The 27,791-nt window shown below is 37.6% G+C and overlaps 1 protein-coding gene across 28 annotated transcripts in view; it reads right to left on the minus strand.

Moving 5' to 3' along the window:
- Positions 1–951: 951 nt before the first annotated feature.
- Positions 952–27,791, minus strand: part of mical2a (microtubule associated monooxygenase, calponin and LIM domain containing 2a) — a 74,309-nt gene continuing 47,469 nt past the window's right edge. For 2 of the 28 annotated variants that reach the window (XM_084107862.1, XM_084107873.1), the window contains exons 12-29: positions 26,670–26,817; positions 24,679–24,878; positions 23,079–23,185; positions 22,646–22,714; positions 22,411–22,548; positions 21,713–21,826; positions 20,769–20,972; positions 17,683–17,790; positions 13,985–14,059; positions 12,052–12,129; positions 11,764–11,856; positions 10,245–10,360; positions 10,054–10,123; positions 9,034–9,123; positions 7,559–7,660; positions 6,394–6,574; positions 4,271–4,347; positions 2,601–4,182 (exon numbers count right to left, since the gene is read on the minus strand). In XM_084107862.1, the coding sequence (XP_083963988.1) occupies positions 3,805–4,182; positions 4,271–4,347; positions 6,394–6,574; positions 7,559–7,660; positions 9,034–9,123; positions 10,054–10,123; positions 10,245–10,360; positions 11,764–11,856; positions 12,052–12,129; positions 13,985–14,059; positions 17,683–17,790; positions 20,769–20,972; positions 21,713–21,826; positions 22,411–22,548; positions 22,646–22,714; positions 23,079–23,185; positions 24,679–24,878; positions 26,670–26,817 (2,348 nt within the window). In that variant the 3' untranslated portion in view covers positions 2,601–3,804. Of the gene's footprint in view, positions 1,188–1,411; positions 1,450–2,600; positions 4,183–4,270; positions 4,348–6,393; positions 6,575–7,558; positions 7,661–9,033; positions 9,124–10,053; positions 10,124–10,244; positions 10,361–11,763; positions 11,857–12,051; positions 12,130–13,984; positions 14,060–17,682; positions 17,791–20,768; positions 20,973–21,712; positions 21,827–22,410; positions 22,549–22,645; positions 22,715–23,078; positions 23,186–24,678; positions 24,879–26,669; positions 26,818–27,791 lie in introns of those variants that run through there. The other 26 variants (XM_084107885.1, XM_084107884.1, XM_084107882.1 and 23 more) reach the window with 26 other exon arrangements.

Genomic DNA, 27,791 nt, shown 5'->3' on the forward strand with positions numbered 1-27,791 from the left:
TCCCCTCTGAAATCAACTTTATCTCTGAATTAATCAAGAATTTTGAACCTGGCTTTCAAATTGACACAAATTTGAACCTGGATTTATTCAAATTACTGCATTAATTATAAAGCCTCATTTGAATATTTTAACCTAACATTTTAAAAAACTTATAATACATAAAAATTGTCTTAATATACTGTGATTAATCAACTGAGGAAGCATGGTGATATATAAATACTATATATATATATATATATATATAATATATATATATAATTATTATTATTATTTTTTACCCTATTCACATGTGGTAGCTCTATTTGAGATAATATGTAAAAGAAAATGCCAGACACAAACCAGAGATCTCTTATAAATATCCTAATAGGATTTGTTTAGGGAATGTCCGACTGACTACATTATTCCACATATTACATGCCTATACCAAATAATATGAAATATAGATTTAAGCTTAGCTTTATAACATTGTCCATCTAAGCATTTATGGGTAATTATAACCTAAAAAATATGACTGCTCTTATACAACTGTTCAATAAACAAGAGTTAATATGGAGTAACTTACTTTTTAGACATCATAAGTTACATGAATCAACCATTACATGTCAAAGTTAAACAAGGTAGGTGGGATTTTATTTCCTGAATGTATCACTGCTGTATAAATCGAGGTGAAGGATTTAATAGTCATAAAGTGAGTCACATGTCGCCACCTACTGGTCTAACGATGTAACATGCAGGAAGACTCACTAAAAAACCCAACGCTGATGCAGACATTTACAGCATTAGTTGATGGATTTTTTTCCTTGAGAAAAATTGACATGTACTGTACCTGATATATCTTGTCTTATTTTGTGAGTCCGAATCAAATCGTGAAATTTGTGTGAAAACCCAGCCCTAACCACTAATGAGAATATGTTAAGGATACCATATGCATGTATGTAACAGATGCCTATGTAAAAATGACAAAACCTTTTATCTTTTTTTATTGCAAGAGTATGGCTTAAGATAAATAAGGCAACAACAAATGTCTCAAATGGAAAACATACAGCAAGAAACTCTTCAAACAGTTTTACAACATGTCCAATAAAAGGTGCAACTTTAACTAAAGGCCATTTAGGGAACTAATGGCCTGCTTTCATTGGCACAAGGGCGCCCGGCCTGCGTGTGGGTTTCTGAAATGTAAGCCACCTCTGAAACAAAGAAATGAAGAAAAGACAGAGACTGCATAAGCAAATAATTAGCAGGCCTTGAAGAAAGACAGAAAAGAGAAACATGTCAGACGTGACGTGCAGATGAAAGAAGCAGAGGCATGCGGTTAGTGTCATGCGTTTCCACAGCTGTGAAACACGTGGCTTTCCCAGAGCCATTACAGAAGGTGAAAGACACTACAAGAAGTGACCTTGCAGACGATCACCTTTCAGTCAGCAGACGCAGTGGAGAGCTCGAAAAAGACTACAAGTGAATGAAACAAAGGAGAAATTTAAATGAGAAGGGAATCATATCACAACGCAGCCTGTAAACAGTGTTCTGAAACAAGCGGCTAATGCACAAAAATGGATTTAACTTAAACATCCATGCTTTATTTTCATGCATTTTGATGATCAATCTGCAATCGCCATCCATACCAATAAACATCACACTCTTAACAATCACCTTCCAGTGTCAATAAAAAAAAAGTATTTTTTATATTATTAATACTTCTGACTGGGGAAAACTGTGCATTTTACTTGCACTTAGGAACTGTAAATGTGTTACTGTAAAATATACAAGTACAGTATTGCCCTGCACTCACACAGTACATTATAGGTAGCAAATGACATCAAAAGAAACCACAGGAATAGTCCAGTGAATCAGATGAAGGGGTGAAAGTAGTGTTTCTGTGTTTTGCATGATTCATAAGTATGTAAAAACTTTCAATTGAACAATGGTTTGAATATGGCTGGTTTTCCATAGTGTAAATTTGATCACGAACTAACATCCTGGTAAACAGAGACACCGACACATGTGCGTTTGGAACTGATCAGTGGCTCTCCATGAGAACTATACAACTAAGCCTGAGAACAAAGTATAATGCATACATATTTGCTCTTTGTTGCATACAGGGATGCACAATACATCAGTGGTCATGTTGGTCAGTAAATGTGACTTTTTAATGTTATCTGTATCAGTCTAAGTAAAATAAACAGATATATTTAAATGATAAATTATAGCCAAATGATATGGAGGCGTGTTTCCGCCACGGCATAAAATAATTTAAAAGATAATTTCTACTTTTTATCTCACAATTCTGACTTTTTTTTCTCAGATTTGTGAGATATAAAGTTGCAATTGCGTGTTATGCGAGATGTAAACTCGCAATTCTGAGAAATTCTGACTTTATAACTCGCAACTGTGAGAAAAATAGTCAGAATTGTGAGATAAAAAGATAACTTTTTTTTTTTTCTTCCATAAAATGATCATAGGAATGACCCCCAATTAAAAATAAAAGAAACAATATATATATATATATTATATATATATATATATATATATATATATATATATATATATATATATATTGGGGTTTTTTTATATTAAAAATATTTTTTTATTTTATTATTGTTATATATATATGAATGTATAATTTATTTATTCCAAGGGATCATAGTAGGTCAATTTGTTAAAAGATTGTGTAAAAACAATAATCATTGTTTTGAAAAAATAACGTTTTTTTGTTGTTGCACTTGTTTTAAATATGGATTTTTAAGGTGCCCGTTTTTTTGTAATCAATCTCACAAAATGTAGTTTGATATGAAATATCAGCCAATATTGGCTTCAAAATGTCCATATCGATGCATCCCTAGTTACATAATACACAACACATGTAAGAGCAAAGACGGTCTTTAAAGCTTAAAGTTAAATTTTAAGTTAATCTCTATGGGCAACATCTGTGAAATACTGTTTAACAGAGATAATAATTGTAAACCCAAACAAATATTAGATTTACAGTAAAGCACTTTCAATGGAACTATATAGAACAAGACATTACATGGGGAAAAAAAATTATTCCAAAATTATTATATTGTTTTGAATGTACATCTGCAAGACAACCCATTATGTTAACTATATAGTGTACTAAAATTTTCACAAATTTTATAGCTCGTTTGTTTTGAAGAGTTACTATAAGCGAATTGATAAAAACATACAGTAGAAGTATGTACAGTATAAATAATATCTTGTCTCCTAGACTTCCACTGTAATACAGATACTACTATCTGATGGAAGAAACACAATTATTTTCTGTGGTAATCAACATTTCACAGATGATGTCAATAGATTAGCTTGTGTCGAACCCGGCATTCCTTTACAGCTATGCAGTATGATTTTCATAAGGAGTGTAAACATACGAGAAGAATGTGACTCCAACGTTCATGAATGGTTAACCGAGTAAACGAGACGTGTTTGCAGCTTGATCAGTCAGGTTTTGTAAACTTGCAGTCTAGACAAAGAAAGTCCATTAATAATTAAAAGCAGAACGTCTCTTTTAAGGCAGCTCACTCATTAAAGTGCTTAAAGTTCACTCCGTGTTTGACACTTTTTTCTCTTTTTACTCAAACCTTTGGTAATTTGCACACACTCCAAACCAAGCAGTTTAATTTCTACCCTCTGAATAAGTAGGAAATGAATGTTGATGTGCCAACATCTCAAGTTCGGACCGTTCTGTTCATCAAAACATCTCAAGGTTGTTCTATGTGTTTTTCAGTTCTGAACGAATGTCCACTTAATGACCCTTTTAAAGGGCCACGACGTTGCCTGATGACGTTTCTCTCACACTAAGACCCAGTGGCCCAAGTGTTCTTCCAGCCAGTGCTGTAGAGGCTGTAGATTGAGCGGTTCGGTCTCTGCGTACATTTGGACGAGCTGTTCGTGGAGAACGGCGAGCAGAGGCAGACTCACGCTGAGCAGCTCGTACAGAAAAGCGTAATCCCCAGCGTTATCCATCAGGTGAACACCTGCGGCCCACACTTTACCATGCAGCCAGTTAAACACACCACGGGGCACAGAACACACAGACTGGCTCACGTGCAGCGGCCAGCGCAGGCTTCTCTTCAGAGAGGACATGATACCTGGAGACTCGGCCTGAAGATGAGTCTCGCGTTCCTCTGGACTCCAGCTGGAGCTGTCGGGGGATCCGTTATTACATGTCTGAAGGAGAAGTATTAAGAAGGATGGGCTGTGAGACAACTATTGAGGAATTACAAAACAGAAATGACTGGCAGAATTGTGTTTTTACCGTATGTAGATTTTGGGATCTTCCATTCGTCACTAAGGATTTCCGTTGAGCGAAGTGGAGTTTGCAGTACAACTTTCCTGTGGGAGGAAAAGAAACCGTTAGTGTAAAGGTTTGGTCACATTCACCACTGCTCGGCGACATTTTGCGGGTAAAATCGAGTCATTTCAATAGGAATCTGCGTGTTCTGGAGTTTCGGGTTAGGGCGAAAAAATTTAATTCAAATCCTGACTGAAATTTGTTCATCATATAAAGCGATCGAGTCTCTTCAGAAAATCTGGACTAAACCGCTCAATGCATATGGATTCGTTTTACGATCTCTTTATGAACTTTTTGAAGCGTCAAAGTGGTAGTTGCGTAGCTGTCAATGGAGAGACAGAAAACTCTAAGATTTCATCAAAAAGATCTTCATTTGTGTTCCGAAGATGAACTTAAAGGATTAGTTCACCTTCAAAAACATTTTTGCTGATAATTTACTCACCCCGATGTCATCCAAGATATCCATGTCTTTCTTTCTTCAGTCGAAAAGAAATGAAGGTTTTTGAGGAAAACATTCCAGGATTTTTCTACACAGAATGGACTTCAATGGCAACCAACTATACCAATGTTCAAAGAAGGTTCAAATGTCCGTCTCAATGCAGCTTCAAAGTCTCGACACGACCCCAGTCGAGAAATAAGGGTCTTATCTAGCGAAGCAATCGGTCATTTTCTAAAAAAAATAAATATATATATACTTTTTAACCACAAATGCCCGTCTTGTACCATCTCTGAGATGCGCCACGCATTGCGTCATCACGTTGGAAAGGTCACAAAAAAAAAAAAGTATTATAAAAATAAATTAAAACAAAGATGACGGATGATTTTGAAGTTGGAGGAGAAAATGATGATGTTTTTCGCCCTTCCCTACCTTTTTGAACCGGAGTACACAGACAAATAGTACATAGATAGATGACGTGACGCGTGACCTTTCCAACGTGATGACGCAATCGTGGCGCATCTCAGAGATGGTACACGATGGGCATTTGTGGTTAAAAAGTATATATATATTTTATTTTTTTTAGAAAATGACCGATCGTTTCGCTAGATAAGACCCTTATTTCTCGACTGGGATCGTGTCGAGACTTTGAAGCTGCATTGAGACGGACATTTGAACCTTCTTTGAACATTGGTATAGTTGGTTGCCATTGAAGTCCATTCTGTGTAGAAAAATCCTGGAATGTTTTCCTCAAAAACCTCAATTTCTTTTCGACTGAAGAAAGAAAGACATGGATATCTTGGATGACATCGGGGTGAGTAAATTATCAGCAAAAAATTTTCTTTAAGTCTTACAGGGAATCACATGAGGGTGAGTAATTAATGACAGAATTTTCCGTTTTGCGTGAACTTTCCCTTTAATAAACTTGGATGCCAACTAGCGTTTCTGATCTGGATCTCGTCGCGATTCTCCTTGTGACCACCTGGGTCATTATCACAAAGAGCTGACCTATTTTTGCAACGTAAGAGACAAATGCTTGAATTTAAAGGGATACAGTAGTTCACCCAAAATTTAATGATTTTCACATCATCTGACGTCTGTTTGTTACACAAAGCTATCAAATGGTTTTAGAAGACTTGGAATATAGTGCAGCGTCATGATTTTTTGTTTAAGATAGAGATCACGACTCTACCATGATTATGAATAGACTAAACTAAACAAAATAACATGTCTTACTAGAGATTCTGACAAAATGTTAATTGTTGCAGTCTATTTAAAATATTTAACGAATTTGAATTCCTTATTATTATTTTTAACAATCGGTTTGAATGAATGATTCAATGACTCATAAAGACTTCACTTGTTTCATTGCTGGATGAATCAGCATTTTTGAACAAATCTCTTGAACGAATGATTCAATGCCAAATACATTTTTAACAGTCACTTGTCGCACCTACTGGTGTAGCAATGTAATTGATAATCTTTAATTGAAGCGTCAAGTAACTTGCACTCGATCGGTGATTTACTCGATTTTGATCGCTATAGTAGACATCAGTGTTTAGATCCAAACTATAAACTTTTATCTCAGTACTGGTTCGAGCAAATAGTGAAAGAGAAACAGTGAGTATGCAGTGCAGGCTCTTCTCAGTACCTTCCACCGAATCGAAGGAATGTCCTCCCTGGCGCAGTGGAGCTCTGCATGTGTCGCAGCGGAAACATTCCCTGTGGAAGTGGAATCCCTCAGCGCTGAGCCTCTCCACTACAAACACACGCTTCTTACACGCGTGACACACATCACCCAGACTCTGAGGAAATTCTCTTTTTAAGGAAGGCTAGGGGATAAAAAAAAAGAACAAATCTGGTCAAGATAGTGTGAATTAAAGTATGCTGAAAATAACCCTGAGAATAAACATCCACACTGTGGAAGGGGTCATACTTAAAGTATACTGTGAAAAACACATAATGTGATGAAAGCATTGACAAGTGCAGATTCATTCACAAAACATTGCCTTCTTTTATGACCAATCACTATGATAAATACCAGGAAAATAGTATTTTTTTGTTGTTGTTTTGCAGCATACATTGTGCATCAAAGGATGAACAACTGCAATCGCCAACATTTAAATAACATTTATTTATGAAATTATTATATAGATGCCACAAAATGACTTAAACATGCAAAATGTACGTGACATTTGATATGGGGTTGCGTTTCTTCACCATTACCATTTTCATAAAGTAGTAGGCAGTATTCAGTATATACTATTGTATATACTATTGCATATAGTATGCAAATCTGTATGAAAGTTTTGGTTGCACTTTATTTTACATTTAATTTTTTTTTACATTTTACATGTGCACTTACAGCATCTTACATAAGAAAGTACTGATAATATAAAGTAACTACATGGGTTAAGGTTAAGTTTAGGAGTAGATTCAGGGTTATTACCCAGTTATTGCAATAATATGTACATGGGGAACAGGACTGTAAAATAAAATGATACCAAATTTTTCATCTAATTGCTCAATTTAGATGAGCAACCATTGTATAATTTTTGGAGCTTGATAGTACCAGTCCCCAGTCACTTTCATTGCGTAGAACAAAGCAGCTTGGACATGTTGCCTAACATCTCCTGTGTTCCAGGAAAGTAAGAAAAATAAGTAAAAAAAAATACAGGTTTGTAACAAATGAGGGTGAGTAAATGATGACAGAATTATTAAGGTGAACTGAAATGCACGAGGTGACCACATGATTTCATAAAATCCCTTTTTGTTCTGGTTTAAACAATTATCTGAACCGCTGATCTGTGGCTTACCGGAGTGCCTGAGCTGCTTGGCTGAGGCCTATGATCATTCTCACAGAGCGTAACCAGAGCGTCAGCTCGAGCGCCCACTAGAGACACTCTGCCTACTGTGCGCTACCAGCCAATGGGAGAGCAGGGACAGAAAGTGGAGTAAAGAGAATGAAACAGAAGAACAAAGCATTTATAAGGCAAAGCTTGAGAAGACGTGCTGGGGAAAATCTGAGAGAAAATAATTCAGAATAGCCACATTTGACACCTTTATGTCAAAAAGTGAGTTCGATCGATTAGATTCAGTCTAATTGCTCCTGATCTTTGAAACAAAGACTGCATTGCTCAGTTCCACAACCCAATGAGCTGCCTAAGCATCACAGGCATATGTTATAAAACAGGCAATATATATAAAACACACCTCATTTTAGGCAAATTTTAATGTAGTATTTTTGCTAAATCTTATTGCATTGCTTGTACCATGGCAGTTTCAAAGTGATGTCCAATGACTGGCATGTTAAATTTAGTCCAAAACAGTTAAAAACATGACTTTTGCAACATTTTATGTTGTTTAATGCATGCATCGCGTATTAAACTTAAAATTGCGTTTGAAACTGACTCCCCCTTTTACTAAACTCTACCATAATCCTAACTGATAATGTGAGCAAAAACAAATCAGATGAAAATGCATTTGCTGAAGCAACCATGCCATTTTAGCTTCCTTCTGCGAGGCTTTGAGCTCTTATGTGGAGTGTCTAGGCTTGTGTTGGACCCAAGCGGCCCGAATCACATGTGCAATGCTGTACCAGGTGAGCTACCGAGCAAGTTTACTACGTCAGAAAAGCCATACATATGGGGCTGGTTATGTGATGCAAATGTAAAAATGTATTAGTTTACAAAGCATGCACTATGGTAAGAGTTTTTGAGGTCATAACATTGGTGTTTTACTGCCTTTACTGTTAATTTCTGCTGGAAACTGCAGTGAAATATATGTATAGGTACGTTTTTGGAGTTCTGCAGCAACGTAGAGTCACATATTTTTCACTTACGCCTGGGTTGGGTTTATGTAGGCGACCTCCCCATGTTTTGGAACAGAACCCATGTCTTTTAGCTCAAAATGAGGGTCGTCAGTCAATCTTGAGAAACTAAAACTCCACAAACTCCTATGATCCAGTAACTTTGAACCATTCAGTGGGTGGAGCTAGAGTTTCAGGTCAAGCATCTGGCAATGGAAAAGAGGAATGCTCTCTCTCCCTGTGGTCAGCTGGAATGTGAGGATGCTTACAGCCAAGTGTGTGTGTTGTATTGGCACGTTCTCATTACAAAACCAACCATGTGAAGAGAGACAGTCCATCAAAGAGAGCTGGGGCACTAATCAGTGCTCTCCAGTCCTGCCTACAACATGCCAACAATCTCACGCAAGACTCTCGATCCAGCCAGACCAATATCATGCAAGTCCTGGGAGACTGTGGATAAGGCTCATTCCTCTGGTCATGTACCTGTTTGGGAGCATATGGGTCTCCATTTGATTGAAGAATGTCTGTTTGTTTTCTTAAAGTAAAGGATGTTGTGCTACTGCTGGTGTCAGACTGAAAATGTAGATTTGAGAGTTTATTGAAGCAAATGTTGTGATCCTCTTTGGTTAAGTTAAAAGAATAGTTGACCCAAAAATGTAAATTATGTCATAATTGGCTTTCTTTCTATGTATGGCTTTTTTTTGCCAAGGATCACAAAAGGAAAAATTTAGCAGAATGCCCAAGCTGCTCTTTTCCAAGAAAGCATTTCTTGTTTAATTTGGGCTTTCAAACTCCAAAAATGATAATACCAAAAATACCAAAATTTGTGAATTAAACAAAGATAATTTGAGTATGTTTTACTAGAAAATACTACTTTAGTCTTTCTACTTCAAAATTGCGTTGATAACACTAGTTTAGGGTCCAATTCTCACTATTAACTAGCTGCTTATTAGCATGCATATTACTATGATTTTGGCTGTTTATTAGTACTTATAAAGCACAAATTAATGCCTTATTCTGCAAGACCTTGTTCTACATTTCTAATCCTACCTAATACCTAAACTTAACAACTACCTTATTAACTAAAGCAGTAATTAGGAGTTTATTGAGGCAAAAGTCGTAGTTAATAGTGAGTTAATAGTGAGAATTGGACCCTTAACTAAAGTGTGACCATTACGTTTAATGCAATGGGTTACTTGACGTTTCTTTGTTATTATTTGTGTTACCGGCGATTTCTGGGTGAAAATTGTAAAGTACACCAGATTTACTTCAGTGTATAAACTAAAGTCATTCTTCAATGAAAATCTCAAATCTCATTTGAACATCCACATATTAAACTAGACATGTAGAATTAAATTATTAAGAGGTGAGATATTTCTTCTATGGAGGTTACAAAGGTTTGAATCAACAATAAGGTGAGTAAATAATGATAGCATTTTCATTTTTGGGTGAATGTTTCACTTTCACTTCATTAATGGAACAATTATCTTGACAAACACTCACCATTTGTGAGATATTCTTTGCTTCTCTTTGCATGTTTATGCCATAAAGAATTTCTGGTTTTGATTTACAGCTTTAAAAGGCACACGGGAAGAGTGAAATGAAATAGCATGTTAAAAAGAAACGACTCTGAAAGGCATCAGAACCATTGAGGACATACAGGAAGTATGTTGAAGGTGAAATCACTTCTTTACCTTGATGAGAAAGCAGAGGAGAAGGTAAAGGAAAGATGGAGAGGAGCAGAGCATTCTGGGATGGGGTGAAATATTATGGAGTTAGAATGATCAGGATTGACAGCGGAAGAACTGGTCTGTTAAGAGCAGAGATAGAGAGAGATCAGACAAGAGCTGATGCCTTTGATGGTGTGTTATACAGAACAGCATTAAACTGCATTTTAAAGCTGGGGATTTTTCAAAAGCGCTTTAATATTATTAAAGGATCAATAAGTAATTTTTGCTCACTGGCCTTGGACTTTATACTGACACTTATTGACACTTGGTGGATGCAGTCAGTGATGCCATTGCAAATTAATTTCCTATTCACAGCCACATTTGTTTATCAAGATTAATTTATTTGGGATCTGACAAGAAAGGAATTACGGACGACAGACTTATTGGACATTAATGCTTACACAAAGTGGTAATGCCACTATACCTCAAGTGTGTATTAGTTTTCAATAATTTAATCGTCTGGAGTCAATTATTACCCTGGCTGACACGTGTACATATATCTATCTCAAGACATTTTTGACAACATTTGTTCAAGACAAGTGTTTGGCATGGTAACGAATGACTATGTTGGTACGTTTGGTCTTGGTGAAATATATCTGCTACGCTGCTGCTGCAGATCAAATAAGACTTGTTGCTGCTGTACAATATAGCGTACATGAATTACACGTAGCAGATCTATACAGGTGGAGCTGGGGAAGGTGGAGGGTTTCTGAAAACGCGCTGCAACAACTACAGAAAATGCTGGCCAAGTATTTGAAGGTTGATCAGCGAGCTCATTGGCTACTGATACAGCAGGAACCAATCAGCTGTGCCCTATAGAGAACGATGTGATTGCAAGGAGATTGAGTTAAAGGAATAGTTCACTTTAAAATGAAAATTCTGTCATCATATACTCACCCGCATGTTGTTTCAAACCTGTATGAATTTCTTTCTTCTGCTGAACAGAAAGGAAGATATTTAGAAGAATGTCAGTAACCAGACAGTTTCTGGGTCCCATTGACTTCCATAGTATATTTTTTTCCTACTATGGAAGTCAATGGGACCCAGAAACTGCCTGGTTACTGACATTCTTCTAAATATCTTCCTTTCTGTTCAGCAGAAGAAAGAAATTCATACAGGTTTGAAACAACATGAGGGTGAGTATATGATGACAGAATTTTCATTTTAAAGTGAACTATTCCTTTAAGTTAAGTTATCAGCCTGCGCTATCTAGAGTTTCATGACAGAACTTTGTATGTCTAGAATTCACTAATGTGTAGAACTTCCCTATACCACCAATTAAGTATTTTAAACTGCACATTTTTAAGTACTAATCATTTCTTTAGGTTTAAAACTTTTTACAGTGGAAAAATATACTTGCCATACCTTGAAATAAGAGACTGTCTATATATCACTTTCTATATAACATGCAATCATGTTGGTTTAGCAATCCAAATGCTATTCGTTTGTACAGAACAGGAAGTTTTAGATGGTGCCATAATACCTTATCATGGACTTTAAAATTTCTGTTTTCCTTTGACTGGGGGATCTCTGTTTCGTTCCGATGGCTAAAATGAGACGTTCTGGGACTGCTTAACTGTAACCACAAATTAAAGCCCATTCAATATGTCATAAAGCTGCACTCCAAATATATAATAATGCTATCTAACCTACAATTAATCAGATTGACTAAGCTGGTTACCTCCAGCATGCCAGATGTCAAAACACTTGTAAATCTCTCTCTACTGTAATTATGTTTCCGAACTTAGCTGAGCGATGAGGAAACACTCACCAGATGGGACAGACTCCCTGTTTCTCCCTGTATCTCCTGTTTAAAACGCTGCATGTGTAACGGTTTGGGTCTAGACATCTTAACCAAATGGATGCCAATGGAAGAGGAGAAAAGGAAAGAATTAGACTCAGCAGACTGGGACGAAAAAGTTTGCATGCACAATTACCTGCTGAGAGGGACAGGAGGAAGTGACAGGACGAGGACAGGAAGTAGCAGTGCATTGTGGGAGACACAATTCATGAAGAGAGAGAGAGAGAGAGAGAGCAATTTGGATTAGTAGCAGAATGGATGGGTTGAGGAAGATCACATACTTTCATCTGAACTTTCTAGATTTTGGTTTCCTTTCGTTATTTTTATTATTATTGTTGTATTATTATTATAATTGTTATCTCTGCATATAAGGGGTGTGACGAGATCTCGTGCCACGAGATCCCGCGAGACTAAAATGTGACGAGATTTCTCGAATGAAAAGCTGTCTCGCGATATCGCTATGACGGAGCGTGAGGGTGAAATTAGCATAGAATATGTCACCGCTACATTACGGTGCCCATCGCGTCACCGCCTCCTCTGTCATTTCGCTGTTTTTATAAACTGGGTACTCAAAGCATTTAACGTGGAAGGGGGAATCTACTCAACCACCACCAGTTCACTGTTCAAGTGACGATTTGAATTCGATTTGGCGATTTGAAAGTAAAAGTAAAACACGAGCTCTCTTATGCGTGCAAATTAGACTGCATACAATACAATAGTATGTCTCCCAATATCATGTAGTTGTGGCTCTGGTCTCTGTTTGCACTTTGAATATACTGTAACATCTGAAGAACGACAGACAAGGGAGGCTCCGTTTCTGAACTTTTAATCGGAACGCAAACAACTGTACACAAACGCCCCAGCCTAACTCACTCTCTCGGGTTCTCTCTACCCAGCCTTTTTCCGAACTCACCGCCTTAACCCTATAATTGCCGGTGCAAAATAAAACAGCAATTTCACAACAATAATAAAGAGTTTGTGCGCTACAGTACTTTGATTATGGTTGCACTTGAACTTATTGTTTGCACTAAATAAGACTAAGAAAAAACGTTTTTATTTTCTTTATTTTTTATTTATACTGTTTTTATTTCTATGTTCAATTTGTGCGGAGTTCCATTAGGAGGTCACACACAGCCTCAATCAGAAGTTCTGGAAGCTCATAATTCATGTACAGTAAGGTCTGAAGAGCCTCATGTGAAATCATACAGGAGAGAAGCCAGTCAGTTGAGTTTGTGGCAAAACATTTTACAGTGCTTGTATATTATTGTCTTTCAATGCATTTAATAATTCACACTCAAGTAGAACTGAAATGACATTCATTTCAAAATGCACCAGCAGCCTATTTTTCCAGGCATGAATTTTGTCTCGTTCTTGTGAACCCAATCTCGTGTCTCGTGAGATAAGTGTCTCGTCACACCCCTACTGCATGTATGTTTATTTTTGTAGATAGCAATATTGTATTCTGTGTCTATTGTATTCTGTCTCGTCTATAGTCTGAGAAGCATTGAAGTAAGATATTTTGCACTAAACGTAAAATATACTGCATCTAAAAATAGAATAAACAACTGTAAATAAATAGTTTTATATTTCTTTATATATATGATTGTGATTCATAATACTTCAAGGGATTGTAGTCCTTTCAGTCACTAAAGCCATTAATCACACAATCTTGTACCATTGTCTTTTTTTTCTGCATTTTTCAAACACTTTTTTGCTTCAAAACAAAGTTTGTAATGTTATGATTCACTTTGTAGCTGGTCGGCTTGGTTCATGGGTTATAAAGCTTTAACAAGGACAATTTTAAAAACCCATGTGGGAAAAAATGAATGGAAAAAAATCTTTCGGAAACTTCCAGAACAAACGCCGCTGAAAAAGTGTCTCAGGAACAAATGTTGCTCAGCACCTGTGAGCTTTTCGCTGATTCTCTCTTCTCTTCACAAAGCTGCATGTCTAGCTGCCCAGTCGGAGATCTATCCGTCTTATTAGGAATGGAAGAAAAGAGCAGGAGAAGGGCATGAGATGATAATGATTCATTAAAGACAAATGGGAAAGCAGTATTAGGAGTGTTAAACTGTATTAGAGATGGACATAAGTGAGTGTATAAGTAATGGCAAGCACTGTCAGAGGACAGGAGAATAGATTAGGAAAGGACATGGGAGGACGTATACTGTGGAGAGCAGCAATGTATTCTGGGATTGGGTGTGGTGGGGTTAATGTGGAGATGGGCTGGAAGGTCAGACAGCAGAGGAGTCAGTCTGTCCAGAACAGAGATAACTTGAACATTAAATATGAACTGAGAAAAACAGATTACAGGGTATTGCACAGAGGTTGCTCTTTAATAGCTCAGGAGGCCTAATGGAGTTCTTAGTTATGTTTAACCGAAAGTAAAGAATTTGATCTCGGATATATCTCCTGAAATTCCAAAAACACAAAAAGACATAGTATAGAGCTATAATTAATATGGATAGCAGCTTAGATAATTATGTCTTGGAGAATTTATTCGGAGTTCAGAGTATTTAATAAGACATGTTTGAGTTCATATTGAGATCTTTGAATTTTAATAACAGACTTTGCTATCTTAATCTGAGCAAAGTTTGAGCGGTTGAGATCTCCTCTAAACTTTTGTTGTTATCAATTGCTCACCCTCATGTCGTTCCAAACCAAAAGACTTTTGTTCATCTTCATAACACAAATATATTTAATAAAAAGTGTGAGATTCATGTCCAAACTTTGTTGCTGTAGAAAGAAATCTCTCAGGGTCCATTAAAATATATATTCATTTGTGTTTCCAAAATGAATGAAAGTATTATGTCTTTGGAACAACATGAAGGTGAGTAAATGATAACAGAATTTTCATTTTTGGGTGAACTATCATTTTAAGTTTCCATTTGCTCTCAATTTAATCTCGTTTGCTTATGAAAAACAACTGATTTATAAAAGACAACTAATTTGTGTTTTCCATTTTCCATTTTTGTGCTTTCCTATGGGTACATGTATTATGGGTAAATATATTACTTTGTGCGTAATCAGGAAACCTGCAACATATATTTGATGTTGATTATATAACTTACTCTCTTACTCTGTAGAAAATATTAAAATTATAAAAAGTTACTCACTCTTTTTAATGTTTTAAAAGTTAAATACACTCCTGGGCAAAAAATAGACCAAGGCAAAATATTTAGTGGTCTTTTAAAGGTCTCAACCAATTTAATCACAAATCACTGATCAGAAAATTATCAAGAATTGCACAAATACTGTAGATAAAGTAACTTGGCACGGAATAGCCTTCCCCAACCCACAGACAGCTTTTTACAGGAAAAAGAGTCAGTGTTGTTCCACTCAATGTCAATGGGTTCAAACAGTTCGTGAGTAGTTGAAAAATGTCTCCTAGTTAGTTTGAGTTTAATGTGAGACTAAATATTCACTATAGGGTTCAAATCTAGGCCAAAACATGAGCCTGATGGACTTTGGTTCTCAAACCACTTCTTGGTTGTCTTTGCAATTTAGGCAGGAGCATTGTCTTGTTGAAAAATAACATCTTATCATTCCTCTTCATATAACAACTTTTCATTTGTGGGAAGCAAGCCCTTCTGCAATATTCTCCTGTACTCTGAAGCATTAAATGACTTTTCACAGTGAAGTAGCTCACCAATACCAGCAGCTAAAAAGGTTCTCCACACTATGACACTCTTCCTTCATGCTTCACTGTGGTAGAAATGCATTAATTATTATATTTATGCCAGCAGCCATATCACCCTCCAGCCCAAGACTGGTTGCCCACTGAAGCAGGGTTCAGCCTGGTCAGTACCTGGATGGGAGACCTCCTGAGAAAACTAGGTTGCTGCTGGAAGAGGTATTAGTGAGGCCAGCAGGGGGCGCTCACCCTGTGGTCTGTGTGGGTCCTAACACCCCATTTGAGTGTTGGGGACACTATACTGTCAAAGAGCACCTTCCTTCGGATGAGACGTTAAACCAAGGTCCTGACTCTCTGTGGTCATTAAAAATCCCATGGCACTTCTTGTAAAGAGTAGGGGTGTAACCCCGGTGTCCTGGACAGATTCTCGCCAATGACCCTTGCCAATCATGGCCTCCTAATAATCCCCATCCATTGAACTGGCTCTATCACTCTCTCTCCACCAATAGCTGGTGTGTTGTGAGCGCACTGGCGCCGTAGTACTGTGGCTGGCGTCGCTTCATCCAAGTGGATGCTGAATACTGGTTGTGGTTGTGGTTGAGGAGAGGCCCCAACATGATTGTAAAGTGCTTTGGGTGTACAGTAGACATAGTACATATGAAAAGCGCTATATAAATGCCTCATTCATTCATTCATATATTTCTCAGCAGATTTTTGAAGACACCGCTCTGGAGCATCACCATGCAATTCCATGCAATACACCATGCATTGTGATTCATCACTCCACACACAACTTCTCATATTCTTGTTTGCTGTTTGCTAATTTTCTGACCAATAATTTGAGGTTAAGACAGTTAAAAGCTTAGTGTTTAGCCATTTTGGGCATGGCCCAGGACTGTATACTCATATGGTTCATAGAAATTACAAGGGGAGCATCTGGCCTACACTTAAATGGCAGATAACAAAACCCAGAACAAGCGTGATACATGTGAAGCCAAGAGATGCACGCATTCACACGCACACTGAGAGACGTGCTAGCATTATTTCATGCAGATGCTGCTGATTATTTTCGTTTTTACATTTAAAAATGTTATTTTCATATTTACATTTGATAGGTGAAATTAAAGGTATTACGTAAGTGTTGTTTTCTAATAAAATGGATTAAAATGATGTGTTTATATTTAAAACAGGAAAAAATATCTGTCAGTGGGGTCACTTTACCTTAAAGTGCCGCTATTATGCATTTTCATATATTACCTTTCATGCAGTGTATAATACAGCTGTCTGTGAAGTCTGCAAAGTTGTAAAGTCAAAAGTGCACGATGAATAAAGTTATTGTCTCCCGAAAGAAAGGAAATATAATAAATGCACAGAGAATGAGAATGTCTGAATCATCTGTGGACACCTGGACTGATTGTTTCTCCTGATGTGAGCAGTAAAAAAGCAAAAAATCTTCTCTTCCAGTCCGAGAGATCAATTTACATGCTTCCAGGAGCCCTGAGCAGCCCAGACCCCTTTATAGAACCAAGAGAGTCATGCGAAAGTCAGCAACCCCTTCTTGGTTCTTCTCACATGCTTATAAAATCTCATAAAAGAATAGAGAGAAAACATTTATTCCAACAATTTCTTCAAATCCCCCCTAATATGTTTTTACTGGCATAGATGCTTTGAGAATTATGATGTCCACTGGCATTCACTGACTTTATTAACTCTTTTCGTTTGAATGTACCGAGCACTAGAGTGTGTCCTCAGTTGACCCACATCTGTTCTGCTAGAGAGATTATTAAACAATTATGGTGGAGGGGGGGTGCAGGGAATTAATTACTCAGAATGCGATGATATCTGCACAGACTGCAGGTGCATGAAATGATGCTCAGTCACTCAGTGATCAGAGGCCAGAACCGCAGGGCATGCAACCGCAACCGCAGCTGAGTGAGGAAAGCCGACACACGCAGGAACATAGTCACCTGATGCGGAGAGGAGACCTCGCCAGAGAACAGAGCGCTCAAATGCACAGCCTTCTCCTTTATGCTTTTTTTATGAAACTCCCTGGCCTTTTGAGTCTGGGCTTTCCTCTGAGCGAGGCCGGGAGAAAGGAAACAGCAAAAGAGGGGGAAAGAGAATGAAGACTGAGTCTGCGGTGCACAGGAAAATCAGTTGTTAGATTGCTGTCTTACTTATAATTAGGGCTGTCAATAGAATTGCGATTTATGTATTTTTTAATGCCGTTAATCTGATTAATTTCAGTTTGTTGAAATTTCATTCAAACAAACATATTCTGAAACATTTGTATTATATGTGACATTTATATTTCTGTCATGACAACTCTAGGAGTGATTGGCATGGTAATGGATGTGATGTTGGTATGTTCGGTCTTGTTGGAATAGATCTGCTACGCTGCTGCTGTAGAACGGGAACGGGAGAACGGGACTTGCTACTGCCAGTAATACACACACGACACACTGCTGTGAGCAAGTAAGACTTAGAATACATACAAATGTAATTTACGTCTTTTAGTTTGTCAAGAGATTTAAAGCACCGTTTTTGAAGACTGCGCATGTGCGAACGTGCTCTACTATGTACTGTAGGAACGAGCCAAATATTGAGTCTGGTAATAAAGCAAAATAACTGAGAAAAATTAGAAATGGTCCTCAGATGCCATGTCTGTAACTTATATGACAAAATCTAGCGTTAATTCGATCTCAAACAGATTAATTAAAATAAGTTATTAGTCCACCATGTGCGAGACGTCATAAACCAACGTGGTTGAACGATACTTTGCGACATACGGTTTCGGGAAACAGTCGTGACTAGCTAGTTGATTTCTCCAACGATGCATCGTACTATGGTAGTTAAGCAGCGAGCTATATAGTTGTACGGGAAACGTACCCCTGGTATTTGAAGGTTGAGCAGCGAGCTCATTGGCTACTGATATAGCAGGAACCAATCAGCTGTGGCCTATAGAGAATGATGTGATTGCAAGCAAATTGAGTTAAGGACCCATTAAGCCCATGCCATCTAGAGTTTCATGACAGAACTTTGTATTTCATACTTGTGGACTTTTTATTTTTGTTAAAGGTCCCACCTGGAATTCATTTATAAATACATTTTCTATTAAGAAGACCTCATAGCACATTTAAGAAAGAGTCTTTAGAAAGAGGACAGAACCATTTTTAATGCCAAAATAGGTAAATGCATTAACTGGGACGTTCTATGAAATGGGCGCATTTTCTACTTCGAAAAGATGATTTAAATCAATTTCTGTGAGATTTTTAAACATTCTATATAGACATTCTAAAGTGCTAATAAATTTCATTGTGCCATTTTAGCCAAAATGTATAAAATTACCTTAATATAGGTTGGAAAATTATTATTCCTTTAGAAAAGAGCAGAGTTAATGGTAACAGGGTTGACTGTTTTACACTTCATTTATAGCCTTGTGATCATATTCATGACATTGCAAGGTGCTTAATAAAAAATAGAATTTAATTTCTATAAATATCCCGTTTTCAAAAATCAATTCTTGACTGTAAAAAAATCATGGTAATAGGGTGGATATTTTAAGATCTGTCAAACACAATTTTGTGTTTAAAAGGAGATATTTACTACTGTATAAGACAATAATGTCATTATGAACAGTATGTTATTTTAATAAGAGATGGTAAGAGGGTTGACACGAATTCTGTGGAAACAACTTCAAGAATTTTAAATAATATATTGTTATTTAAAATAGACAGGGGAATAAAGACAAAATACTAGCTTTTATGTCCATGTTAATGAGGGACAAACGTGGCACCCATTTTGGAGAATGACCCAACTGCATTTCATAAATGTACTGATTAAATATAATATCTGGGGCCTCATTTATAAACGTTGCGTACGCACAAAAGAAGGCGTACGCCGCTCTCTACGCAATAACTGGCATTTATAAAAAGCAAACTTGACGGGAAAATGTTCGGTCCTTCACGCAAACTCTGACCCAGGCGTACGCACAAAAACGGGTGAAATGAGAAATGGCGACACCGTCGGCAGATGGAAGAAACACGTGAAAGTGTGTGAAAATGTGTGAAACTGTAGACCGTTTTGTAAAAGAAATGGCAATACTGCCTCTCATAAATAACATGAAGACTTCACAAAGCAAGTCTTACAATTAACAGCCTACACGAACACCCTTTTGGTCGATCTGCAGTGTAAAACAAACAAAATCAAACGAAGATTACAACAGAAATGCAAATTAACACATATTTGCAAAAAGAAAAGTGAAATATGTTCTGCAATAATATTGGCATGTTATGTCATCCGGTGCATCTTGCGCGTCAGTGTCCCCCTCCGCCTCAGTCACCACTCCACTTAATAGGGATTCCCCAATAATTGCCGCCAGTCTCTCGTCATCAAGAGGGGTCAGCTCCGGTGTCCCCTTTCCCCCACCCGCAGACACACGCTAGACGCTTTTTTGCATCGACTTTGATGTCCGACCATTTCTTTTTTATTTCGGCCACGGTCCGAGGTTGTGAGGCTGCAGCATTAACGGCGTCTGCAACCTTTTGCCACTCAAGTGCCTTTTCGGCATTAGTAATGCCCACACTGTGCCCTCCAAACAACATTTCACTCCTCTTTTCCACCTCGCCAACGATAACTTCTACTTCACATTGAGTGAAGTTACGTTTCTTGGTTTTCCTCTCTGTGTTTTCCATGATTTCGCAATTCGCAATTTTTGAATATTAACTTGTGGGCGTTTCACGGACTATTTATGGGCAACTATGGGCGTGACATGAAGCCGCAAAAGCTGCGCTACATTTAGAATTGATTGTGATTTATTAAGGGAAAACTGCGTAGGATGTGCGTGCGCACGGTTTTATAAATCCGAATATTTCTGTGCGTACGCACGTCCTTTGTTTCATCCGTACGCCACTTCTGACGCAAATCCTACGCAAAGTTTTATAAATGAGGCCCCTGAGCATGTTTAATTTATATAAAAAGTTGGCACTTTTAACTTTAGGAGCCCTGCTTATAATACAAACATTAGAGCAGACAGAAGATGTTGGTGGGTCACCTGGCTAATCTCATCTTCCACCCTCTGGAGGCGCTGGAGCATTGCTGTCATGGCCAGCACTGCTGAGTGACCCGAGCCTGAGCCGGCTGTGTTCTCTGCCTCTGAGTGTGTGTGAGTGTGTGTGTGAGTCGGGTGAAGTGGTTTCCTCTGTGGATTCAGAGGACTGGAATGAAGCGAGGGGAAGAGAGGAGCCGAGGGTGGAAACTGTGAACACACGGCACATGTGGGCAGCGCTGGATATAGACTGTTGTACTGATAATACACAAACTTATTGGGGAAGTTTTAAAGAGGACCTATTCTGCTTTTTTACATGTTCAACTTTCTGTAGTGTGTGATGTGTCTGTTTGAGCATGAAAAAATGTCTGCAAAGTTACAAAGCGCAAAGTCACTCCAAAGGGAGTTATTCTCTATATTAGTGTCACTGTTTCTGAACTCCCTGAAACGCCTCCATTGTAGTCTTGACTGTTCTTCCGGGAACGAACGCGTCACAATATTCCTCATTTAAATAATTCCCTCCCATGGCATACGCCAAAATTAAAGGGGCGTGGCCTGGTTGATTGTGCTACTGTGTTGTTGCCATGTTATGGTAAGGGGCGGGACATTTCCCAAACATGCTTGAAGCGATCACAATCGCTCACAATCAGAGCACATTACTCTTTCCAGAAGGAGGGCCTTCATAGAGACAGGAACTAAACAGAGCGTTACTGACAGACTGGGAAGAGAGAGGAGCTGCAACAACGGAGAATATGGGAAAAAATATGTTTTTTAAACATTTAAGCCTATTTCAGTAGACCCCAAAATAGACTTTGTAAAAAGGGCATAATAGGTCCTCTTTAAAAGGTATAAAAAGACAAATATCACCAAAAACAGCTTATCTAACAGCTAATACCAGGTACTGAATGTTACTTTTTTGGGGGGGTGTAGATTAACTTTGGAGGTTCTACCTGTTTTTTAGGGGGTGGGGGTGGAGGAACTTTCTTCCTGATAATGTTAAAGAGGGGGCTATCAGTCATATCAAGCGATGGAGGTCTTGGAGGCCTCTCACCATTACAGTCAGACTGAGATCATTATACCAGGAGCAGTTTCAGAGAAAGGAAGCCAGGGTCAGAAGCACAGGAAGAAGAAAGGAGAAAGAAGAGGTTAACTAGACACAGAAATACTCAGATCAGCCCCAGTAAAGTGATTCTCCAGAGCCAAAGTTTGAGATCATTGTTTAAAAGAATAGTTAACCCCAACATCTTTTATGTCGTTTTAAAAAAACTAGGGCTGCACAATATTGGAATTTTTTTTCTTCCTGCGATTAATATGAAAACAACTTCACCGGATGACTTGAATAACTATTAACTTGCGCTAAATATCATGACGCAACATTTCAATGTTTGTGAAAAAGTGCAAAGATTTTAGAGCAAAATTTCATTCTGTTACAAAAATAAATTGTATGGCTTCAGACAGCTTAGAATATATGGAAATCATTATGCTCATAATATCTTAATATCTTCCCGCCTTATAGTCGCATTTAGCAGATTAGAGCTAATTTAGCAGATTTTGCAACAATATAAGCAATCATGCATCAGAGATTTGCTCTATTGTATATACCGCTTTATGTGAGTATAATGTAATGTAATGCAATGCAAGCCTTTACCTGCCTGCGAATGGAACAGCTTGCTGTGCTGTCCTCGAATTTTGCTAGAAGTTGATTGGCCATAAACTTGACCTTGTTCTCCTTCAGTACCCGTCCCTCACTGGATACAGAAGAACTCTGATTGAAGGATTTGGCCGTCTGGAAGAGAAATTGACCAATCAGAAACCAGTTACAGTTTCCCATGCCCGTAAATTCAGTTTAACATTACTATAAACTATCATACTGTAATACTGACCTCTTCTAAGTAACTGATTTTCCTTCTTCTCTTGTATATTGCATCATCGTCTTCAGACTTTTTTTCATTCTGAGAAGCACAGGAACAGTATATTATACTTTCAAGGCTGTTAGAATTGTGATTATTCACATTTCATATCACATTTTTTTATGCCTGACTAATTATTTCTCTAAAAAATATATGCAAGTTTTGAAACAATAAGTTACATTTATATTTCATACTTGTGGACTTTATTTTTTTTGTTAAAGGTCCCAAATGGAATTAATTTATAAATTGATCAAAATATAAATTTATTATAAAAAAATATTTTTTTTGAAATAAGAATTTTTTTATCTGCTTTAGCAATTTAAAACTTGATGGCATGAACAAAATAAAATCCACCAAACACAAACTGTAAAAGCGCTTGTAATAGATCAAACCCATTGTATACTACCTTTGGTATGCGTTTACGAGGCTGATGTAAACTCAGGGACCTGTAAACAGGTTTGGAAGAACCTGATGGACATTTTTCCTTATTTGCATCACCATCTCGCTTTGAATCTACAATAAACCACATGACAGAAATTTGCATGACATTTGACAACAAACAACTACAACAATCATTGTAACCAAACGTGCATCTCTTTGTAAAATAAAAGCCTCATATTGCAGCTTGATTGAGCCATGCTCATGCTTCTGCTGTATCGCAGGTATGACATTTAACTTTATATAATGTGGCATATTTCTGGCCTCCTCCAGTGCGGTGATGTGTAGGGCGGAAACCTGGTCTCAGACAGACATGCATTCCTGGCATGACTGTGTGACTGAAGGAATTGTGTAACACAAATGTACTAGTGCGAAAGGCCAGATAAAATGCTCCTCTTTAGAGGCTTTTCATGAAAGCACTGTATGTTTCATTAATGGACACACCTTATGCAAACTCAAACTAGGTGGAAGACATGCTCAAAGTGGGTAAAAGGTTTTGGACCGTGGTGAAGGTTGTGGCCTGTGTCGATGTGACAATGACTTGACAATGTTTGAAGTGGAATACAAGCCTATAACAAGTATGCACTGCATATTCTAGTATGCAAGACTGTTGTCATATACACTACATATTTAATTCAGCAAGTGCCATCCAATTAATTCCCACTATTACCTAGTTGCATATTAGCATGCATATTACTAGGATATTGGCTGTTTATTAGTACTTATAAAGCACATATTAATGCCTTATTCTGTATGACCAAATTCTACATCCCCAATACCTAAACTTAACAACTACCTTATTAACTATTAATAAGAAGTAATTAGGAGTTTATTGAGGCAAACTCATAGTTAATAGTTAGTTAATGGTGAGAATTGGGCCCTAAACTAAAGTGTGACCAATGCTTTTTCTTGTGAGCTTTTTGTTTTTCTGTGCATTTTTTGTATAGTAAGTATGTAGCTGTAGTTTGCCATTTTTCCAACTAATTTTTATCAGAGAAATACCTTAAACAAGCAATAATAAATAATGAGAAATCAGCATATTAGAATGATTTCTGAAGGATCATGGGACAATCAGAAAATTTTTGAACACAGGAATAAATTACTGTCACAACTGTGCGTTCTGTGTTCTAGGACTTTTATTTTGAAGTGTATTCTCTGTATCTCTGTTCACTTCCTGTGGTTTGTTCCTGTTTGCCTTTCTTTCTATAGTTACCCTTGTTTGCATGACAATTGATTACCCACACCTGTGCCTTGTCAAGCCTCTTGTTCTCCAGTGTATATAGTATATACCCCTGTGTTTCAGTAGTCTGGCGTTGTCAGGTTTTTGGTAAAGCTGTTGCGTTTCCGTTCACCAATGAATTATTATGTTCTTGTTTCTAGTTTGGATTATTGTCTTCCCTGTTTGGATGATCATTGTTTGTATGTTTATTCAATAAAAATCAGTAAGATTAAATAAATGCAGACTTTTAAAAAAATCTTTTGTGATTCTGCATCTATGGTAGTATGCAAGTATGCAATTCCAAACAAAGTCAGTGATCCTTAATGAACTGCTAGTGAAAGATTTCTACCTGAAGGAGGTAGAGGCGTTCCCCGGAAAAGCTCATAGAATTTGGAGAGGTATGTGGTCATGCTGGTCTTGTCCGGCTCCTGTCCTGACGCCAGCTCTATCCCCGTGATGAACGGCTTGATGCCAAACTCCTTCTCGGACACATCAAATGCCAGCTGAAGGTTTTTGGCACAGTCTTGCTCATTCAGAGAGTCGTAATCGCTACAGGAAACAATACGATAAAAACAGAGAGCATGGGACCTGAATTAAACAAGCTGACCTCTTGACATTTGTGCAATGAAAGCACAATCGCAAGTTATGAAAGTTCTCTGGTTTCCTTCAGCTACTTTGGACAATCTCAGATGACAGACTTGAAAAATGGCTCCTGATAAAGTGTGTGAAATGTTGCATATGGTTCAAACTCTTTCTCAGCCAAGAACGCTCAAGTTTAAGTCACTGTTTTGATGAATAAGTAAGAAGCTGTAAGACGGGAAAGTGGTTCTAAAGAGGTCAAAGTGCATTTCACATGTCCGGCTTATGTTTAGGATTACACAGTAACTAACTGTGCGAAGGAAAACGCTAATAAACACACAAGCGTTGACTGGATCTGTTGCCAACACAGGACAGGATTTGTGGGCATGTCAGGAAGCAAACCAAATATTTATGAAATGTGCTTACGACGTAATTCCGTTGTTTATGTTTTACTCATCAAATGAACATTATCAAAGTGTCATGTAATCTACTGTTTTACTAGGGACTGCCATATTCATTCTTTATAATGGGCAATATTAACATGTATTATGAGTTTCATTTTTAGTTATGTATTTTTTTCTGGGTATGGTAATACCATTGTTTGCCATGCTCTTTTTTGGGGGGATATAGTACCAAAATGTAATACCATTGTTGTTAAGAAATGGTACTGTACCATGGTAATATTATGATTTTTTTTTTTTTTGCACATGGTACCATTGTAATACCAATACCATGTTTTTTGGATATTGTACCGTGGTAATATGGGTTTTCTTAGACTTGGTACCATCTTCTTTTTTTAAAGACGTATCGTTTTATCTTTTTGTACATGGCACCGTGGTAAGACTGTGTTTTATATATGTATTTTTGGTAACACTTTATTTTACAGTGCCCTTGTTTAGCATGTTATATATAGTTACTATAGTAATAACTATAAATTATGCATAATTCACCCTAAAACAAACCCTAACCCTATAGTAAGCACATGTTAATTAATATTATCCGATACTTAAATGTACAATTATACTGTAACAAGGACACCTTAAAATAAAGTGTAACTTTTTTTTTCTGAATATATAGTACTGATATAATACCACGGTTCTAAAGAAATGAAATGATGCTTTTTTCACATATACCATAGTAATAGCATGTTTTTTCACGGTACTACAAATACCATGTGTTTATTTGGACATGCACTGTGGTAATACCACATTTTTACCCCTACTTCTGGACATGCTGTCAAGGTAATACCATGTTTTTAAGACCTTATTTAGTATGTTTTTTTGGACAAGGAACTATGTAAAATCATTGATTATGTACCATGGTAATGCCACAGTATCTTTTAAATAGCTTGGAGTGCCATGTAAATACCATGGTATATGAATAATGGTAATAATATAGTACCATTGTGCCAACACTATACCATAGTACTGCCACAATACTATGGTAAGGTACATTCAGATGACTTTAGGTGATTTGGTAACACTTTATTTTACAGTGTCCGTGTTACACGTTACATGTAGTTGCTGCATTAATAAGAATACATTATGCATAATTGCATGCAACTAACCCTAAACCAAACCCTAATCCTCACCCTAACCCTATAGTAAGTACATGTAGTTATTTAATATTACCCAGCACTTAAATGTATAATTACACTGTAACAAGGACACCTCAAATAAAGTGTAACCAGTGATTCTACCGATCAGGATATCAGATACAGATTTTTAATTGTAAACAATGTAAAAATGTAAAGACTCTCACATGAGCTGCGGTCTGAAGTGATGAATGAGAGCACAGAGAGCCAGGCCACTGCTCCAACAGGAAGTGAGGTCAGTCACACTCACACCCCTGTAACCCTGCGTCTGCTTCTGACACCACGTCAGTAACCGACCCGGCCTGATCTCAGACTCTGTTAAACACACAAACACAAGCACAGGGAAATGTTATTTAGAAACTGATCAACTCGAACACATATACAAGGGTTGATCTGGACTGAAAGTCGAGGTATCAGAACTTGACTCATTAATCTCTGAGCAGAATAATCATCCGCAACACACTATTTATTAATGTTTCACAGTAGTGTGTCATCCTGACAGCTAACAAGCTGTTTTTAAAGGGACACTCCACCCATTAGCATTAAGCTTTGCATTGTTAGAAACCCAGTCATACTATTGAATGGTCGTGCAACACTCTCTCATTTTCCCCTGAGACGGGAGAAATCCGTTATTTACCTCTTACACTTCCTCCTACAATGACGCAAAAATCGTCATTTTGCGTCATTGTAGGAGGAAGTGTAAGAGGGGGGGATTTCTGTTGAGACTACAGACACTCGTTCCTCATCTTTCCCAGGGGGCGGGACCCGCTCACGCTACAGACCTATTACAGATCAGTGGGTGGGACTTTACTCTCTGAAACTGAAAGCAATATCCTCCATCTTGTTTGAAGCTAAGCTAACAGGCGCTGTGGAGACAGATGTAAAGTTATGACAATAGCGGAGGAGAGTGCTCAATATGATATAGAAGAAGAGGATTTCGGAAGTCTGATGCTTGAATCAGGTGTTTGTGGCTACCTTTACAAGCCGCATTATAGCGAAGAGCTGCCGAGGCAGAGGACCTGCCTGCCGCGGACTAGGAGCCCGGACTGGCTCGAGTTAGGGCGGACTGGTGGCGCCGGTGATCTCACTATGCAACTACGAACACAGAGATAGAGTCCGTCTGCGGCAAAGAATTTCAACGATGACAATTTCTCCTGGACGAAATCTCTGAATCAGACGAGGACACGGACGTTTGTGTTGTGAACTATCCTAGTTTCGCACCGCATATGTTCTGACTGAACATCCAGGTACCATGCAATAATTCACCTTTTCGAAAGAAATACAAACGA

This window comes from Abramis brama, assembly GCF_963993115.1.
Source record: "Abramis brama genome assembly, chromosome: 3".
In the NCBI taxonomy this organism is placed as follows: Eukaryota; Metazoa; Chordata; class Actinopteri; order Cypriniformes; family Leuciscidae; genus Abramis; species Abramis brama.